We start from the raw sequence: 19,675 nt of genomic DNA, 5'->3' as shown, positions 1-19,675 counted from the left end.
TCTCTGGGTGGCACTGACTAAGGTGGGGGCCTTTAAGTGGGTATTCCTGGTTCTAGTCTTGACAAGGTTAGCTAAGCTTGGCCAGAGGCAAATGGCTAGTTATAGGCTGAGCCGAGGATTTGAGCTGATCATCCTGTGTTTCCCTGGCATGTCTGACCCTACAACCTTTCCCTGGGTCCCCCTTTCTGAACACTGGCTGGCCTGAGCGGGACCCCAAGGCTGTCAGCCACCTCCTGGGGCCACCAGCCCGTCCCCAAGCTGGATCAACGACGAGATCTTTCCTTGAATGTGTCACCGAGTGCTGCCATTTGAAGCACAGCACTGCTGATGAGCGTGGACCATCTGCTTGGCACATCGAAAACGCTGTCAGCAGTGGGTGAGCCGCTTTGCTTCCCAGAGGAGGAGGGAGGCTGAGCCGTCCGTGGTGGTGACTTGGGGACCGGACCCAGCAGGCTGGCGGGGTATGGCACCCAGGGCGACACGGCAGGCTGCTGAGGGGCAGGGTCCTCGCCGCTGGCCCTGGCTGGCCCCTCGGGGAATGACACGAGTGAGTCTGCACCCTGTGTTCCCTGCTCGGCTGTTCTCGCCAACCGGAGTAAGAATCTCCGTCCTTGGAAAGCTATCGCCTGGGCAACTCTTTTGGTGCACTGTTTGTCCAGCAGGTTCGACATCCTGTGTGTGTGTGTGTGTGTGTGTGTGTGTGTGTGTGTGTCCCCGCATGTGGGCGTGCGATGGCAAGGGCCCGTCTTCGGCTTCCTGGTGGAAAATGCTCCTTGCCTGGGCGGTGCGCACTCTTCCCGGACACAGCTGTTAACTTTCGTGGAAACTTGGGGGTCCTCAGCCTGGTGCTGGCTTGGGGAGGAGGTGCATGGGGCAGGCTGGTGGGCTCTGGGGTGGGGGGACGGGTGGGGGGAGAGGCTCCTGGCTGCAGCGGGGCTTTGAAAGGAGGGTGGGCTGGTCCAGCTTGGATTCCTCAGGGGGAAGTGCTGTGTGTGGCCCGAGGGGAGCGGGAGCACTTTTCTGGTGCCCTTTCTGGGGGAGACCGCCTGAGGGTCAGTCCGGTTGCTTGCACAGCCTCTGTGAGAAGGGGGTCCTGCTCAGGGGGGTCTTGGTGCGAAGTCCCAGCTATTGTCCCAGGCAGGTGGGTGGGGGTGACTGGGCCACCAGGGTGCGACTTCACTGAGGTGGGTGCAGCAGTAAGAAGGTGTGTGGGCACTGCTGCCCCTGAGACAGGGGCATTCTTGGTGGAAGGCTGGGGGCGTTTGAGGCTGGGGGTGGATAGCGGCTCCCCTGACTTCCACTCACCAGATTCAGATAGCACTGTCTCCCTGCAGGCATTGCCAAATGCCCCCTCCTGGGGAGTTCGGTGCTGGGGTGCATGAAGCTGCCCCCTGGATAGGGGAGCTGGGCTCCTGGCTTCCTCATGCAGGTGGCCCAGGCATGAGGAAGATGGGGCCGGGTGAGTGCCACCGGTCAGGTGCACTGCCCTGTGTGTCCCCACTGGTCCCAGTCCCTTCCCTGCCATGGAAATTCCTTCTCACAGGGGCTTCTGTTTACCCAGGTCCCCACACACCTTTCTTTCCAGGGCTGGGGGTGGTGGGGGGACACAGGTCCAGCTTGGCCAGGCTGCTCTTTGCGGTTGCCTAGGAACGAAAGAGACGTTAAGTGGGCTGCCCTCCAACCCTGTTCTCCTTCGCCTTTCTCTCTTCCTTTTAACCTCACTTCCTTCATCTTGCCTTTCCCTTCCTCCCCCATGTCTTCTTTTCTCCTCCCCCTTCCTTCTTCTCCCAACTTTCCTCCTCCTCCAACCCCTCCCCTTCTCCCCGCCATCCCCTCCCCACTCCTTCCCTCCCCCCCTCCCTGATTCCTGTAGCGCCCAGGGGGAGGTGGTCCATTGGTGGGCAGGTGGAGGGGTGCCAGGTGGAGGCGCTGGGAAGCCTTGGGGAAGCACCGGAGGGGAGCATTTCAAGCTCTCAGCCCCCTCCGGCTGGGCTCTTCTCGATTCTCCCGTCAGCCTGGCTGCCCATCTGTCCTTGTACTTCCATTGAGAGGGGAAGGCACTCCTTCCTGGCACGTCCTTCCACATCGGTGGCAACAATCATGGCCACCCTCCCCCCCTGCTGTCGCCTCATGAGCCCAGTGTGGCCTTGCCTGCAGGCTCCCACTGGCCGAGGCTTTTCAGTCGGATGCCTGGCCTTCCTAAAACACACGAGAGGCCGATTGTATGGAGGAGGGAGGTTCAGAGGGCCCAGCCGCTGTGCTTTGAGGCTGGCTTTTGGGGGCCCGGTTGGAGTGAACCTGGAGGTCGGAGGTGAACTCATCAGGGATGGACAGAGCTGGCAGGTGACCCATGCCAAGCCCTTTTCAGAAACATCTCTTTCGCCTTCACAGGTCCACCTGCCCGTCCTCTTTGCCACTTTTGTTGGAGGGCAGTGGTTGGTGGGTTCCACTCAGTCTTTCTTTCGGTGGCTTGTGGGAGATGATGGAGCAGGGTGGGGAGGCACCCACATGGGGGCACAGCCCTGCCAGGGTGAGGATGCAGCAGTGGGGACTCAGGCAAAGGGTCAGGAGGAGCTCTGAGCACCCGAGGGGGTCTATCCCAGGGCGAGGGGGGGTCTGCTATGACATGACAGAGCTCAAGCAGAGTGAGGAGGTGCTCTGTGCGGGGGCGGGGGAGGGCAGTGGTAGGCCCAGGGCTTGGTCTACATGCAAGTGAGTTGATCAAATAAGTAAATATACTAAGGACAATAGGATGGGGGTGGGGATGGGGGGGGCAGGCTTCTCACTGTTGGAGAAGGGCGGGGTGGGGGGGAGGAGGAAGTTATAAGCAAGGAAAGGGAGAAAACAGCACTGTGAGATTAGAATAGGTAACATCAGCGAGGATTCATGGAATACATGCAGAAAAGGTGTTACTATAAGTATGTGCATGTCTGAGCGTACATGTATGCGTTTGTAGACTTGCATACCCTAGCTCTGTCCACTGAGAGGGCCTGGGCAGGGTAACATCCCAATAGCAGTGAGCATACCTTATACTCATATCTGGGCTTCCAAACACCATTCTCTACACACCAGACCCGTGGTGAGAAATAGATGGTTCTAGGGACCATCAGAAAATGGACACACATCTCAGACATGTTTTTATTCTAGAAAGTAGGGCTGTGCTTAAAGAATGATGGGGAATGTAACAGAGACACGGGTGATGGCTTAGAGAGGCTATCACCGGCCACACTGGGACACTTCGGGCATCAAAATAATTCTAGTAATAGTCCAGGGAACAAACTCGGAAACCAGGAGGCTCTCGTGTTATAAACACTCAATGGATAAATCGAAAGCCTGAGGAGTAGCTGGTAGCTACCTAATCTCAAAGCATCTTCCCCCTGCATTCTTGCTAATCACGGAAGGAGGAGGAACGTGACAGACACTCCTTATCAGGTGTGACTGACCAGCAGTCAGCAACAGGATAGACTGAGATTATGCCCTGCCCGATGGAATGCGCGAGCTGGATACAGCAACACTTCTGGGTCTTCGTGGACATGAGGGAGAGGTCCTCCTGCAATTAACTCTGAACTCCATCATAAGGGGGTAGCAGACAAATGTGAACGACCAAAGGAATGTTCCAGATTAAAGGCGCCTAAATCAGATCTCACAACTAGATTTAAAGCACGCTTCTGGCTATGGCCGCCAGGACAAGGAAATTCACATAGACACAGCTTAACTCTCTAATCTTCAAACCCACCACCTGGGGGGAAAGCTGAGATTCTCTGATCCTGTAAAGAGTTATCACCTCAGAAACCCAAATGGGCAGGTCTACTCTGTCCTGCAGGGTCACCGAGCCGGAGCAGACTCGATGGCAGTGGAGGTGGTGTGCTTGGGGCAGTCTGTGCATGTCAAAGCTGACCCGTGAAAAAGGAAGACAAGCACTGGCGCACTCACGTCGCTGTGTTGGTGAAGAACATAGATTGTCACAAGAATGGACAAATTAGTCTTAAAGGAAATACAACCAGAATATTCCTTAGGATGGACACGAGAGAACTAAGAGACTTCAGCTCACGGACTTTGCACGCATCCCCGGACAGACCAGTCCCTAGAGAAGGACATTCTAGTTAGTCAGCAAAGGGCTGACTTCAGGCAAGGTCTTGATCTAGGCTGACATGCTACACAGACCCTCTGTAACGGTGCTTCTCAACCTTCCTAAGGCTGCGACCCTTTCATACAGTTCCTCATGTGGTGGTGACCCCCCCCCCCCCAACCATAAAATTATTTTCGTTGCTACTTCATCACTGTCATTTTGCTGCTGTGATGAATCTAGTAACCCCTTTGGGGGTCGAACGAGCCACAGGTGGAAAACCGCTGTTCTGTGACAATGCACAAGACACCAAATGTGGTAGCTAGAGAGGCTAATTCTGGGACGTTGAGCTTCACAGGAAATAAAGAAGTGGAGTGAATATTGATTAGAAGCAGACTGAATGCTGATTAGGAGAAAAAAGTGAACAGACGTGGCCAGAGAGGAGACAGATGGTGGAATGGCAGCTGGCTTGGTGTGGCGCTGCCAGCTCGAACTCCTGCAAGAGGCATTCAAGACAGTGGCCTGATTGTCACAAACCCATTCTGGTGACCAGGGATCAGAAAGGTAGGATTCCCCCCTCATTCTCCACACCATCCTGCTGACTAGAAGTGTGACCAGTGTCCAGCCTCACCCACCCTGCACCTGCAGACAGCTCTGAGTTGGAGCCAGACCCTCAGGAACTGGGCACTGGGTATCACGTCCATGTCTAGAAGTGCATGGACTCCCCCTTAGCAGACCAGCAGAACATGAAGTACTGGGTCCCTGGCCGCCCCTGAACAGGCAGGAGCTCCTTCCACAACCAGCCTGTCTTCCCCCTAGCTGCCCTCTGGGACTGAGCCAATTCCTTCTGGGAACAGGATCCTGTCCTCAGCCGCCATCTGCGGAGGCACAAATGACTTCCTGATTAGGTGCCCTGACCCCAGACTGTGCCTAGACAAGAAGGAACCCCACCTAGGACCCGCGTTTCTCCCTCCCCCCGGGCCCCCTACTCCAGTGAGCTCTTGGCTGCCAGAGAGTGCCCACCTCCGCCACGGCCCCGCCTCCGTAATCCTCTCCTGCTTTTGTTTCCTTTTCTTTCCTTTCCTTAAAAAAAAACAACATTTCTTTTTTGCTTTCCGCTTCTCTCCCTTCCCCACCCCCAATTCCCTTCTTTCTTTGTCCTTCTAGTTTTCCTCTGTGATGACTGTCTTTTTTTTTCCCCTTTCCCTGGTTTTGCTTATTCTAGCTCCTTTCTCTTTTCTCTCACTCTTCTTGTCTTTATTTTGCTTTCCGTGTGTTTAGTTATTGAATTCTTTATTCTCCTGCTTACTTTTTTCCTTTACTTATTATTTGCTAGGTTTTATTTTTCCCTTCCAGTTCCCTGTCTCACTGAACAGGCGGGCACAACTGTGTCCACGCAGCACAGCCACACCGATATGCCCTGCATTTCCATGCACTGGCCGGGGCCCTCTACCTGCTCCTCCATTGTCTGATCATTGACAGGCAGCAGCCAACACCTACCAAACCCGCCCTAGACTGTGCGCATGGGCAGCAAGCGGGGGACCGTGCACACACTCACATGCTCTGCCATCCACACCAGGAGACAGGGCGTTAACTAAACGCAAATACAATACCATAAACCACAAAGCCAGAAGCGATTTCTTAGGAAGAAATGCATCAGAGCTACCTGATACGTCATTCAAAAGAATGGTGCTCATATTTCTTCAATGTATTGAGAAAAAACGATCAATGAAATCAGGGAAAACACCAATAATAATAACAGCGACATTTCAGGAAAACACTATAAGACCAAACTGACAAAATAGATTAAAAAACGAACCTATACAAAAACAGCACACAGAAATCCAGAAGAAGAATACTAAGATTCCAGACACAGACTGAATGGCAAAGGCAAAGGGGGGAACTGATTCGATGAAGGAGGAAATAGTGAGCTTGAAGACACTCTCACAATAATTGTTAGAGAAACAATCAGAAAAAAAAATAGAGCAGAAAAATTTGAGGAAACCCTCAGAATTCTGTGGGACACAATCAAGAGGCCTAGCTTCCATGCAACTGGGATTCCAGAGCAGGCAGGCAGAGACTCAAAGCAGAGAGAACTGCCCAGGCGTTGTCGGAAGAAAGGCCCCTTGCATCCCGGACGATGAAAGGTAAGCATGGAATAACTTGAATGAAGCCTGAACAGGATCGGCCTGAGAAGTAAATCCTGAAGACGCTGCACGGTAAAAAATGTCCAAACCAGAGACAAGGAAAGAACCCCGAGAGCAGCTCAGGAAAAACAAGTTACGTACAAAGCAAAGCCAGGACGACTGAGCTCTGCTTTCTCTGCAAAGACCCCCACCTCCCATGCAAAGCAGCCGAGGGCTCGGGCTCGGCCTTCTCAGTAATTCGGTGAGCTGAGCCTGTGTGCTGGGTGGTGGTGGGAGCTGCAGGAGGGTGGGGAAAGCCCCAAGGGTCCAGTGGAGGGGTCTGGGTTTTAGTTACAGCCAAATGGGAGGTGTGGGAGGATTTAGAATTCAATCATTGAATGGGTGATCATCTATCTTCTGTGACCCAGGGACTGTGAGGGAAAGGACTATTCTGGGGTGTGAGTGTTGAGTCCTGGGTTGAGAGGGACATGCTGGGATCCCAGAGGCACCTCTCTGTGACTGTGGGGGTACCCCCAACCTCAACATATCAAGTCAGCCCATGGAGCGAGTAATAGTAACTCTCTCAGAGGGTGCTGGGAGAATCAGTGATGAGTGCTTGGGCTCTGTCCATGAGCTGCACCCTCGCTAACTGGCAGTGGTCAATTAAGGAAGTGAGCCACAGTGGCCCCTGCCCCAGGGGCATTGTAACCCAGCGTGGTGTCTCACACGGAGTGTGCAGGGAGGGGGTGAGGTGCAACATGGCAGCGTCAGGGGTCAGGAGGAAGTGGAAGTGGGGGGCTGGCGTGGGCTGAGCCCCAGGGAAAATAGTCTTTGTCGATGAGCTAGACCGGGGACCAGGGGCAGAGGAAGGAATGTGATCAAAGGCACCGCTGAGCAAGGTGCAGAGCAGATGCAGGGCGGGCCGGGGTGGGGCTAGGGGCTCGGCTTCCGCCCCAGGAAAGACTGGTGTTTAGGGCAGGTGGGCTGGGGCCCTAGGGACCCTCACATGCCTGTCTACTAAGCATCGGATAGGCCAGGGGCCGGTGGTGAGAGGCTGTGTGCAGGGGAGGAAAAGAGCCAGTCTGGTCCTGAGAAAGGTCGCCCTGCCAGCAGCATTGTGTATTGTAGGTAACATGGCTGTGACCAGTTGCAAAGGCATGTGGCAGGAGACATTTATGACAATCCTGCGGGGAGATGGTCAGCAGAGGGGACAGAGAGGTCATGGTGAGGAGACAGGAAGTGACTTGACCCGTGGAGAGGGAGAGAGGGCCCTCTGGCTAAGTCTGGCTGGGCTGGGGCAATACTGGGGCTGGAGCGGCAGATCCCGTCATCACCAGCACCAGGAGAGGCTTGACACAGAGGGTGGGACACCGTCATCAGGGGAGTCTTGGGAGGAAGAGGGGGGCGAGGGCAAAGGGCAGTGGACAAGGTGTGGCCGAGGAGGGGGAGAAGAGCCTGGCAGATGGGGGAGCAGAGAGAAGAAAGTGTAGCAGATCTCAGACGGAGGCAGGAGCCAACGCGTAGTCAGACCTTTCTGTGCAGGCACTGCTGGTGGCCTTGAACCTCCACCCTGTGGGCTGGTAGCCGACATCATTTGCATGGCCGGGAATGATGGCTACTGCACACCACCCTGTACTTGACACACTCAAAACCAAACCCACGGCCTTGGGCTGATTCCTACCCCTAGTGAGCCCGCGGGACAGGGGAGCACAGCTTCTGTGGGTGTCTGAGTCGCTCAGTGGTACGGGAGTAGAAGGCTCATCCTTTTTGCCCCCGCAGGGTGGCTGGTGAGTTTGAGGCACAGACCTTGCGGTTAGTGGTCCAGCGGGGAGGCTGCCAGCTGAGTTCCCTTGAGGAGGACCCGGCTCCCTTCTAGCTGTCCCGAAGAAAGCACACCATTTGCCTTCCTTCCCTGCCGAGGGAAGGGGGAGGCTGGGTGCTATAGGGCAGGGTGGGGGGGTGGGGGGGTGACTTGGGAGAAGAGACGATAGGTCGACGTTGGTGCTGCTGCTACCATGGCAATGGGCTGGCCTTGAAGATGGTGTTAAACTGTTCACCTCTCCACCTCAGGCCGGGGCCTTCCGGATGTCTACAAAAGACCACTATGGAAGGTCCAGTTGACTGTGGTGATTGCTTCTGGTGACATGAAGGCCATTAAAAAAGTCCCTGAAGGTTGACTAGCCATGCTCGTGGGTTACAGAAGGTCATCGGTGAGTGAGCGTGGACAGTGAGCCAGCTGAAGGCATCACAGTGGCACCAAGTTGGCACTGGGCGATGCGTTCTGGCTCTGCTCTGACTAAACATGGGGTCTGTGATTAGTTGGGGGTCCATGGTCCCTGGAAATAGAGCCAGGCTAAGCGCTCAGCTTCTAACCTAGTGGTGTGTGCCATGGAAGAAAGGCCTGGCTCTACGCCCAGGACAACTCTGTGGAGCACTTTCTACTCTGGCACACGTTGGGTCGCCCTGGGTTGGAACTGGCTCATCAGCGACTGTTTTTGCAGTATCTCCATGCTCCTTCAAGGAGCCCTGGCAGTGCTGTCTGATAAGCGGGGGACTGCAGTTCTATCCCACTAGCCCCCCTGTGGGAGAAACAGGAGGCTATTTGCTCCCGGAAGGATGAACAGCTTCGGACACGCTGTGAGTCAGGATCGACTCGGCGGCGTGGGTTTGGGTCTGTGGTTGGGACTTCTTCAGGCTTTGCTTCTCAGGGACCACTAGGGTCCAGTCAGGCCTGTAAGGGCGAGACTTCGTCCTCCGGGTCTGCACATCCCCCTGGTTTCGGGGGGAGAAGGGTAACGTATGTGACCTTTTGTACAGACGAGATAGTTAATCAGTACCTGCAGCCTGCTTACCTCTGAGTGGATTGTGGATTCAGACGCAGAGGGCATCACACTGTGACCTTGTGCTTGGAAACACTGTGGGAGAGAAGAGAGGCCTCAGAAGTGAGATACACATTCCCTCTGGCTCCAGGGCACAAGCCCCAAACACCAAACCCACTGCTACCACGCTGGTTCCCACTCCTAGCAAATTCCCTAGGGAGGGTGGACTGGGGCCCAGCTAGACCGGCAAACTGGGCGCAGAGCTCAGCCTTGTCAAGAGCACCAGGCCCCAGAGCATGTTGGGCAGCGCCTGGGCCCCAGCCCCCGAAGTCCTTAAGTCCACGTGGAATCCGGCTGAGCTCCCAGCGGCCTTGGGTTCTGTTTATTCATCTGTAAAACGCGGGGCCCCATTAGCACAGTGGTTTCCGGACGTTTGCCGGGGGGAGGCTGGCTGGAAGGAGCTGATCCCAGGCCTGGCCGGCTCTGTGGGTGAGGCTGGTGTGAGGAGGGGCATCACTGCCCTGAGCCCATGGGAGCCTGTGCCCCTGTGAGCCTGAGGAGCTCCTCTGAGTGTGTGGTATGTGCCGTGGCCCTGTGCTCACCTGGGTGTTAGGCCTTGGTGATCCCTCATGACATGGGGAATGTGACACCTTCCTTGTCAGCCTCCCATGCAGATGATAAGGGTCCAGCGCCCTTGACTCCTTCCCCCCTCCCCCACCCCCTCCTCCCCCAGCACTTCCAGAGGAGGAGGAGGCACAGAGGATAGGGCAGTGTTTCTGACCCAACTCTTTTGTACTCGAGTCTCCTCAGTACTGGGTCACTGGCCTTATTCTGGAGTGGAGGCTGTGAGGGTAAGCCTCCCTTCCACGCAGGGTCACCGGTGCCAGGTCCTGACCCCTCAGTGCACAGACACAGATGGGTAACAACCGGGTTCCCGAGTCTGGACGGAGCCGGCACGGGCCCTCCTCTCCCTGCTTCCTGAGACCTCAACCCTGTGGTATTTGCTTTGCCTTTGGGGAAGCCGTGTGGAGCCAAGATGAAATTATTCTGCGCTAGACTGTTTGGTCAGCTAGCTGCAATTATTCCCCCTGAAACACAAACACCCCGGCTGTCCGCCGGCAGAGATGAGTAATTCACAGAGTGACCCTGGAGCCCCGAGGAGGGAAGGGCTGGCTGGGTTCACCCCCTCCCCATCTGCCAGTTCACTGGAGACCGAAATCCAGTTTGGCCTGGGGAATGTGACTTCATTTAGGTCCCCCCACCATGCCAAAACAATTCACAAGTATTCATTTTTCATGGGATTTGCATTTGCATTCCAATCACCTGATGATCGAAATCTGCCCAAGTGTCCAACCCACAGATTATTCCTCTCTCCATTGAAGCACTGTTCTCATCAACTGCATAAGCAATCAGCTTGCTCTCATGGGCAAGTCCTGGGCCAAGGAGCTTCACTAAGGGGGTTCTGGGGGTGCGGACCACACCAGGTGACACTGTCAGAGGGCGAGGCGACACAACTGTCGATAAAATGTTTGTGGAGTGTTTCAGCAGAAATTTCTTATTTTTTAAATAAGGGTATCCTTGAGGGTAGTAATAACAGTAGAAACATTTTTCATAAATGCAGCTTGCAAAAATTAATATATCTAACAAGGCTAAAATTCTGGGCTAATTTTCTTTTTGAACCTTTTAATGCATCCAGTGAGAAAGGGCATTATCATCCAATTACAGTGATGCTTAAGGAGCCCTGATGGCATAGTGGTTTATGTTTTGGGTTGCTAGTCCCCAGGTCATCAGTTCAAACCCACAAGCTGTTGTCTCTTGGGAGGAAAGTGAGGCTTTCTGTTCCTATCAAGATTTATAGCCTCGGAAAGCCAAAGGGGCAGTTTTACTCAGCCCTTCAGTAGTATTTGTGAACCTAGACTGAGAACTTTTGGGGAACAAAGTAGAATTAAAGAAAAAGGAGAGACATAAAAAGAGAGACTTCAGCTCAGTGACTAATCATAGTGTAACACATCATGTCCTTCAATGTGGAAAGCTGTTACAAAATAAGTTTTTGCACAAAATCTAAAATATTGTATCAAAGCAACTCAGAATATGTCTGTTAGATATTAGCCCATGACTAAAATGGACAGGAAGCATTACGAAGGATTCTGTATGGTCTGTGGGTGGAGGGTGACAGCACAGTGGCTGCAGCCTCAGGACTTGAATTGTGGGTTGCATTTCATGGAACAACTATGTGTTGAGTGCCTGCTGGGTGCCAAGTGCTGGGGACCCGTGTGAGTAAGCAAAGCCCGTTCTTCCAGGAGCTCAGCGTTCAGTGGGGAAGATCAAGGAGGAGCCCCAGTGGCCTACTTTGATCCACCAGGTCAGCAGTTTGAAACCACCAGTGTGGCTCCTCAGGAGAAAGAGCGGGCTGTTTCAAGCCTGTTAATAGTTCCAGCATCAGAAACTCACAGGAGTAGCTCTACCCTGGCCTAGAGGGTCGCTATGAGTGGGCACCCACTCAATGGAAGTGAGGTTTTGTTTTGTTTTGTTTTGTTTGACAAGGAAGGATGCTGTTGGTACACAGGCAGTCAATGAATAACACCAGCACGGGAGATGCAGTTACTGGAAAAGGAAAGGATGGTGGCACGTGGAGCTGGGAGGATGGATGGGTGGGTGCAGAGCAGGAGAGTCGTCTGGAGGGCTTGGGCCAGAGGCCTGGGGACAGAGGTAAGAGGCTTTGGGTGGCTGTAAAAGGCCTCTTGAAAGACAACAACAAGCCAAGATGCCACTCTGATGACTCGGGTGCACTTGACCCACGCCACGTCCTTTCAATGGGCTCGTATGCGCGCGAGACCTGGACCGTGAAGAAAGATGGATGACAGTCAGCGCGTTCCAATTGCGGTGCTGGCAAAGGGCACTGCGTACAGCGTGAGCAAACTGGGTTTGGAGGAAGTACAGCCAGAATGGCCCTGAGAAGCAAGGATGGCAAGCCTTCGACTGGCTCACTTTGGACGTGGCGCCAGGAAAGATCAGGCGCGAGCACAAGTACAGTGCTTGGTAAAGTAGCGTGACAGTCACAAGGAGGGAAGCCCTCCGTGAGGGGGCTTCACACAACTGCCACAAAACGGCCTTCACGTACCAACGGTTCTGTTTCGTTCTGCTGTGGGGTTTCCCAGAAGTCGGAGCCAACTTGATGAGCTCCAACAACAGACCACGGATGACTGAGAGACCAGACGTGTGGTCCTTGATGACTTCCGCACTTGAGACTTACAATCAGGCATGCACCATGACGAATATCACATATGCTGGCCTAGTGTGCTTTGTTTCGTGAAGTTTTGCGTATTAAAGCACTTAAGCGTTTGACGGCACAGGACAGGGTATGGAATGTGTGGCTAATTGCCTCCTTTGCCATGAGATCAGACTGGCTGGTGCTTGTCTATCACGACCGAACATTTTCATCAGACACATTGTAGAAGAATCCCGGTCAAAAGGGAGAAAATGCAGAAAAGAATTTCAAATTCGCATGGACTCCAGACTCTCTGGCGCCGCAGCGGCTGGATGAATGCCTGGAACGATGACCCTGAGATAATCTTTAAAATGGAACTATCCTAAAGCCACACAATGAGAAACCCAGCCCAACCCACTGTCCTTGAGGCGAGTCTAATTCACGGGGCCCTAGAGGACAGAGGGGGACTGACGCATAGCGCTTCCAAGGTTGTAAATCCTTACAGAAACAGACTGCCACAGTGTGTGTGTGTGTGTGTCCCTGCTAGGTTCACCTTTTGGGTTATCTTACCTCATTTAAAAGGTCTGCCTTGAGCATCATGCTCTCTAAGGAACCATTTGCCTGGGACCATCATTGGGCAATATTCTGCTGCTATGCGTAAGGGTTTCAGTGGCTGGTGCCTCTAGAGTGGACAGCTTGTTCCTTCTTTGTTGTCTGCCCTTAATCTGGAAGCTCTGCTGACACCCGTTCACTTTGGGTGACCCTGCTGGTGTTTGCAATACCCGTGGTATAGCTCCCAGCGCCCCAGCCACTTACAAGCCACCATGAGGTGAAGAGGTGGTAAAGGGCGCGGAGAGGGACAGTGAACAAGAGGAAGCCCCTCGGTGAGATGGACTGACACCGTGGCTCCAAGAATGGGCTCAAATGTAACAGCAATTGTTCAGAGGGCATGGGACCGGCAGGTGTTTCATGCTGTTGTATATAAGGTCGCTCTGAGTCAGAAACGACTCGATGGTCCCTAGCAATGACAACAACCATGTCAACTGAAAAGGTTCGACAGGAATCTTAGGGGACAGTGGGCTTGTGTTAGTGAGGGAGGGACGACTCAGGACACTTGGGTGAGAACGGACACCCAACTCGAAGCGTGCTGCCCGTGTCACGGAAGTTTACATGTAGCAACTGTTAAGTTGGTGTATGCTTTGCTTGCGATATTCTTGACAACAATAACAACAAAATGAACGAAGACGTAAACAACCAGACACCGGGAACAGGGACTCCAAAGACAAACCCACCTGTAAGGGGCCTGGCAGATGCTCAGAGATGCAGGCGGATGCTCGGAGAAGTCTGGGAGTCGGTCCCAGACCTGCAGTGACATGACGATCACAGTCAAGTGAGGCACCCCAGGTGTTTGGTGCACACAAAAGGTATGTCTATACTTCGTCTATCAAGTGGGCAACAGCACTATGGAAGTCTCTGAACGATGGTGAAGATGACCAGAATGGGACACGCTGTTGGGAAGATGGAACCAATGGGCTTGCTCCGGGCAGGCTTGCTGTAAACTGTCAATTTGGGAAAACCCAAACCCACCCCGGAAGTGTCTATGAGGTGCAATAAAACAAGGTATGCCTGTATTTCATGTGCCAAGATCCCCACCTCAGGTGAAGCTTTTGTTCTAAGTCCGGCGCCCCACCCCCACCCCCCCACTCCCGCACCACCACCCGCAGGCCAGGTGCTTCTCCTACTCCTAATGCCACAGCTTCTTGAGGTGGACGTCCCCGTCTCTCCCTGAGCCCTCCCAGCTGGCCACCTGGCTGCCTCCCTGGCCCAAGCTGGCTTCCCTGCTAGGCCTGTGGCATCCATGCCCTCTCCTTCCTTTCCCCACTCTCCTCATATGGCTTCTTACCAGGGTGATTTCAACAAGCCCTGCTGGTTGCTTTGCTCCATTCCTGGTCCCCTTCCACCCAGCCTTTAAGTTGCCCCCAAGAAACATCCCTGGGACACAGGCCATACACCAACCTGTGTGAAAACTCCCAGTGGCTTGGCTACAAATGGCGCCCTTCTTACACTGTCGCTCGTGGCCCGCTGACTTCAGAATCTCCTGGACTCTGGACATTCAGCGAGGAGGGCCCTGGAATAGGGAAACCCTGGAATTTGCGTTTTTCATGAGCAATCCCAGGTAACCTGTAAGCACCATCGTTGCGTAAGCAACAGCCTGAGCAAGAAGGTTGGCACTTAGGCTGAATCAGCGTGAGTCTTTCCTGTTCATTTCCTTGTAATTCAGACCTCGGACCAGAGGTTGACCAGACTCCTCAAGTTCCACCCTGCACGCTCCCTCCCCAGGCATTTTCCACGCGCTTCACTTTTCTCAACATGCTTTAAAAAAAAAAAAATCTTTCCTCAGCTAATAAAGTTCTATCAACCCTCAGGGCCCAGTCCTCTAAGCCCTCCCCAAGTTCTTGAGACACTTTGCTGTGTGCTTGTCCAGCTCTCAGTCGAGGACTCTTGGCTTCCACTTGTCTTCCGTTAGAGTCAGTTGATAACATGCCTGTCTGCCTCTTGCAAAGCCATGCAGAAGATGGTGTCCTTACTCGTTAACACAACCCTTATTCAGTGACTTACACCATCATCCAGAATCCACCCCAACCCGACTACCTCTGCCACCGTCCCTGGGGCACGCTGCCCTCATTTCAGTCTTTGGATGAATGCGATAGCTTCCCACTTAGCCTCACAATTCCTGCTCACACACCCCGAGTCTCATCTGATCACCACAGGCCTAGGCAGGGTGTTTTACTTATCCCCTGGCATGGACGATTTACATATTTCTGTGCTATTGCTACTATTCTTATTTATGACAGATTGCCTCCCCACTAGAATACAGCACCCAGAGGGTGGGATTGGTCTCCCGTGTCCGTTGCTACAGCCCAGGTGCCTGCGGCATGAGGTTAGCAGATACACGCAAATCTACTAAGCACGTGATGTCGGACTTTGGGTTGTGGGACTGTCCTTCCTGGGAACATGCAGTCTTACCTACCAGCTTAGAGGAAAGCCTGGTCTCCGTAACAGCCACATCTTTGTCTTGGACACTGGGGTCTTTGGGTTGGGCTCCTGAGGGTATCTGTGGTCTGCGTCTTCTGGCTGAAGGTAAAATGAAGGCACTTTGCCCAGCCAGGGCCAACTCCAGCACCCCACCAGGACGGTTGGGGGGAAAGCGCTTCTGGGAAGCATAGGATTAGGATGACGTCAGTGAGGATGCGTGTGGACTCCTGGGATTTCGCCACTGGGGAGACAACTCCTCAGCCCACCATTACCAGGAAGACCCGCTGTAATCTAGGCACAGCTGTCCTGCGGAGAAACTTGGGCCCCTGAAAATGCTAGAGACCTGCTGACTCAGTTCTGGAAGCATCTACTCTTATCAGAGACAGTCAAACTCTGCATGCTAACCCTAGCCCACACTGTATCTTCGTCTTACAAGAGGGCTGCAGATATCAACTAACTGTATACGTCTTCAATCTAGTTCCTATGGGTTAATTATTTTTGGTCTGCAGGGACAGCCTTCAAAAAACTAGGGATAACAACTTTGACTTACATAGATGGTGTCTGTTGGCAGCCCCCTTCTTCCTATAAGGCATGATGGGAGTGGGTGATGGGGCTTTGCGTCAAGCCAGCAGGGTGGGACACTGCAGATACTTGTTTCGCAATGACTAAAGGGTGAGGGAACATTTCAACTTCAAAATGAAGCTTCAAAATTTGTGGCTTTAGATCACTTGGCGTTTTTCTCGCTTTCCGGATGGTACTGGTTGAGTATCTGTGCCAATAGTGTTTGCCCGGATGGTCTATTCTCTGGCATGCGGTGCTGGAAATACATCTTGCTACTACTGCCACCTCCTCCCAGTAGAGTGCTGCCGTGCCTGGCACACCTCGGGGTCTGTGGAGGTGCTCAGCTTCGCTGCAGAACCCGAGGCCACGGACAATCACTGCCTTTTAATTGTTCACACTTTGAAAATATTGATGCGCGGCGCCACACAATTCTGCTAGCCGTGCCCCCTCATTTACCCACTGCATATGGCGCTTTCCATCTTAATAAACGACAACTGCAGCGTTGCTCAGCACGTCCTTTTTCATTGCAGCCCAACGCAGTTAACGCTTCATGCTGGCACAGCAACGGAGGCACAGCAGATGCAATGGTTTCTCAATAAGCCATTCAGAAAGCTCGGGCAGACCTGGAAATGGACATCAGGAATTTGAACCTTCTCAGCCTGCCGCTTCCTTTGAGGCACCGAGTCGCGGGCAGACAAGATTATGAAATTAAGGGCTATTGGGGACCGCAAGCAGCTCAAGTCGTGCAGTGGTTAAGAGCACGGGTGCTAACCAAAAGACCGGTGGTTTGAAGCCATCAGCTGCTTCATGGGAGAATGATGTGGCAGTCTGCTTCCATAAAGATCACCACCTTCGACACGGTTTTTTGGTTTGGGGACCAAGCCCCAAACGGAATCCAAATCCACTGCCATTGAGAGTCTATTCTGACCCATGACTACCCTAAAGGGCCGAATCGAACTGCTCCCTGGGTTTCCCAGCCTGTAAATCTTTACAGAAGCAGCTAGAGGATTTGAACCGCCGACTTTTATTGTTAGCAGACCAATACCTAGCCCACTGTGACCCCAGGGATCGTGTGGGAGACCCCAAAGGTCATGAAAGGATTTCTCTCACTTGTCAAAATGTCAAATCTTGCCATTGTTAGAAAGAGGTTGGTACAATTTCCTAAAACACCTTTAGAGCATGCAGGTTCTATATGACAGAAATCCACCCCCTTCATGATCTCTGTATGTGTTCCCCCCACCCCCACCCCCTTGGTTGCAGAACATCACCTGAAGAGCCAGCCCCGCCTGCGCCTCCTCATGGATTCGTCAAATGTGACCTCGTTTGCTGCCGAGTCATCTTCGAATGTCTCCAGCGGCTGGAACGCCTCCACGAGGCCTCTGGCCCAGAAAGTCCCCATGGTGCACTGGGTCATCCTGAGCATCTCCCCGCTGGGGTTTGTGGAGAACGGATTCCTCCTCTGGTTCCTCTGCTTCCGCATGAAGAGAAACCCCTTCACGGTGTACATCACCCACCTGTCTATTGCAGACATCTCATTGCTCTTTTGTATCTTCATTCTGTCTGTTGACTATGTTCTTGACCATGAGCTCTCTTCTGGCTATTACTACACCATTGTCACGCTATCGGTTACTTTTCTGTTTGGCTACAACACTGGCCTCTACTTGCTGACAGCCATTAGTGTGGAGAGGTGTCTGTCAGTCCTGTACCCCATCTGGTATCGGTGCCAGCGCCCCAAGCACCAGTCAGGACTGGTCTGTGCACTCCTGTGGGCACTGTCATGCTTAGTGACTGCCATGGAATACGCCATGTGCATCGACAGCGAGGGACAGGCCCATCGGCAAAGCAAATGCCGGGCGGTGCTCATCTTCATCGCCTTCCTCAGCTTCTTGGTCTTCACTCCCCTCATGGTGGTGTCCAGCACCATTGTGGTCATTAAAATCCGACAGAATACCTGGACTGCCCACTCCTCCAAGCTGTACCTGGTCATCCTGGTCACCGTCATCGTATTCCTCATTTTTGCCATGCCCATGAGGCTGCTTTACCTGCTCTACTATGAGTATTGGTCAAGGTTTGGGAACCTGCACCAATTTTCGCTTCTCTTCTCCACCATCAATAGCAGTGCTAACCCTTTTATCTACTTCTTTGTGGGCAGCAGTAAGAAGAAGCGGTTCAAGGAGTCCTTAAACGTGGTTCTCACACGGGCTTTCAAGGATGAAATACAACCAGCGCAGAAGAATGATGCCGGTAATACCACCACCGTTGAGACGGTCGTCTGAGGGCTCTGGAGGACAATCACCGGCCATAGGGGCAGGCACGCAGTCTTTAGTTTATGCTTGGAATACAATTGAAGCGTCTCTTAGCTATGAAATTGGAACACAACTTAAGTGTCTCCTAAATATGAAATGGACTCCCTTGGGTAGGGGTAGGGGCTTAAAAATAGTTAATGTACTTGACTGCTAACCAGAAGGTTGGAGATTCAAGTCCACTCAGAGATGCCGTAGGGAAAAGGCCTGGTGATCAAGTTAAACAAACAAACAAACAAACAAACAAACAGTTATTGAAAACACTATGGTGCATGGTTCTAATCTAAGTTATATTCATAATATACCTGAGGATCTAATTATTGATGAGATTATATTCCTACATTGCCTATTCTAAAAATGTCTAGATACATGTTAGACTTCTGCCATTTCTGCACCTATCAGATAACTCAATTCCTCCCCAGTTATCCTGGTAGCATTTTAGGTGAACTATAAAAATTTCTCTAGAAGGAAGATTTGAAGATGTGTACAGGAAAGGACCAAAACTTTTTTTTGGGGGGAGGGGGCAGGAACAGGGGCAGAACTTGAGGAAGCCAAATGATGTAGTGGAAAAAGCAAGGGTTTTGGTATAAGGCTGGCTGTGCCATTTACTACCTGTGTAACTTCAGGCAAGTGATTTGACCTCTGGATCCCTCATTAGGAAGTTGTCATAATCATAGTACTTATCTCCCAGGATGGTTGTGATGGCTAAAGTAGGAGATAAGCTATATAGAGCACTAGGTACTTCTTCAGGGCTCAGTAAATGTTACTTCCTCCCCATTCCTTTAAATGGAAGACAAAATACATGCTTTTGTCACCTAATGCACAAACTTACACCTGTATTGTGTATAAATATTATACGTTCTTAAATGCTAAATGTGAATGCATACATATAGTTCTCCTTTTTGCTTGTAGTATGAAAGCTTTCCATGTTAGGCACTAGTATGGCTTTATAATCGTCTGTATGTAGAGATTATATATGACTTCAGGAGATGTGTACAGATGTCAACTTGACAAGGGATGGATTATAATAGGGTCTTGTGTCAATTGACTGGGCTAGGATTATCTGGGTTCAGCAGTCAAAATCTAGTAATCTTTCAAGATGAAATCTCCTCTATGGTATGACCTACTTCCAACATAAGGGGACACTGTGGAAGAGCTGACCTGCTGGTTTCTGCGTCTGTGTCCTGTATCTGTCTTATCTACCTTTGGTTCTTTGAACTTGAGCTAGTGGCCTGCCTTATTGCTTGCTGGCCTTGGATTAATTTGCCTATGAAGCTAGAAGCCTGCTCTGCCATCCTTGCATTCGTTCACCTCTGCAGCTAGAAACCTGTGGTCTGACCTGCCAATCTTGGGTTTATCAGCCTCACAGCCATGAAAATCTGAAACCTCCAGCCTGACATCTGAACCATTCCCATCTCTACCTGGACTTGGACCTTGTTCACCTCTACAACCCTGTGAGCCATTTTCTTGATATAAGCTTTGATATAAATATCTCTCTCTATATATAGACACACACACACACACACACACACACACACACACACACATAAATAAGC

The 19,675-nt window shown here is 52.3% G+C and overlaps 1 protein-coding gene across 1 annotated transcript; it reads left to right on the top strand.

Moving 5' to 3' along the window:
• Nucleotides 1-510: 510 nt before the first annotated feature.
• On the top strand, nucleotides 511-18,125 carry MAS1 (MAS1 proto-oncogene, G protein-coupled receptor). The gene is made up of 2 exons (XM_004701919.2): nucleotides 511-547; nucleotides 17,077-18,125. Exon 2 carries the CDS (start codon nucleotides 17,115-17,117, stop codon nucleotides 18,090-18,092), a length of 978 nt encoding a protein of 325 aa, XP_004701976.1. The 5' UTR covers nucleotides 511-547; nucleotides 17,077-17,114; the 3' UTR covers nucleotides 18,093-18,125.
• The last annotated feature ends 1,550 nt before the right edge of the window (nucleotides 18,126-19,675 follow it).

This window comes from Echinops telfairi, unplaced genomic scaffold (assembly GCF_000313985.2).
Source record: "Echinops telfairi isolate 266 unplaced genomic scaffold, ASM31398v2 ScPeMD7_3533;HRSCAF=4204_0, whole genome shotgun sequence".
NCBI lineage: Eukaryota > Metazoa > Chordata > Mammalia > Afrosoricida > Tenrecidae > Echinops > Echinops telfairi.
The sequence above is the reverse complement of the archived record's forward strand: the minus strand, read 5'-3'. Positions and strand labels throughout refer to the sequence as shown.

Coding starts and splice junctions, on each gene's coding strand:
- MAS1 (XM_004701919.2), top strand. CDS start 17,115: ATGGATTCGTCAAATGTGACCTCGTTTGCTGCCGAGTCATCTTCGAAT.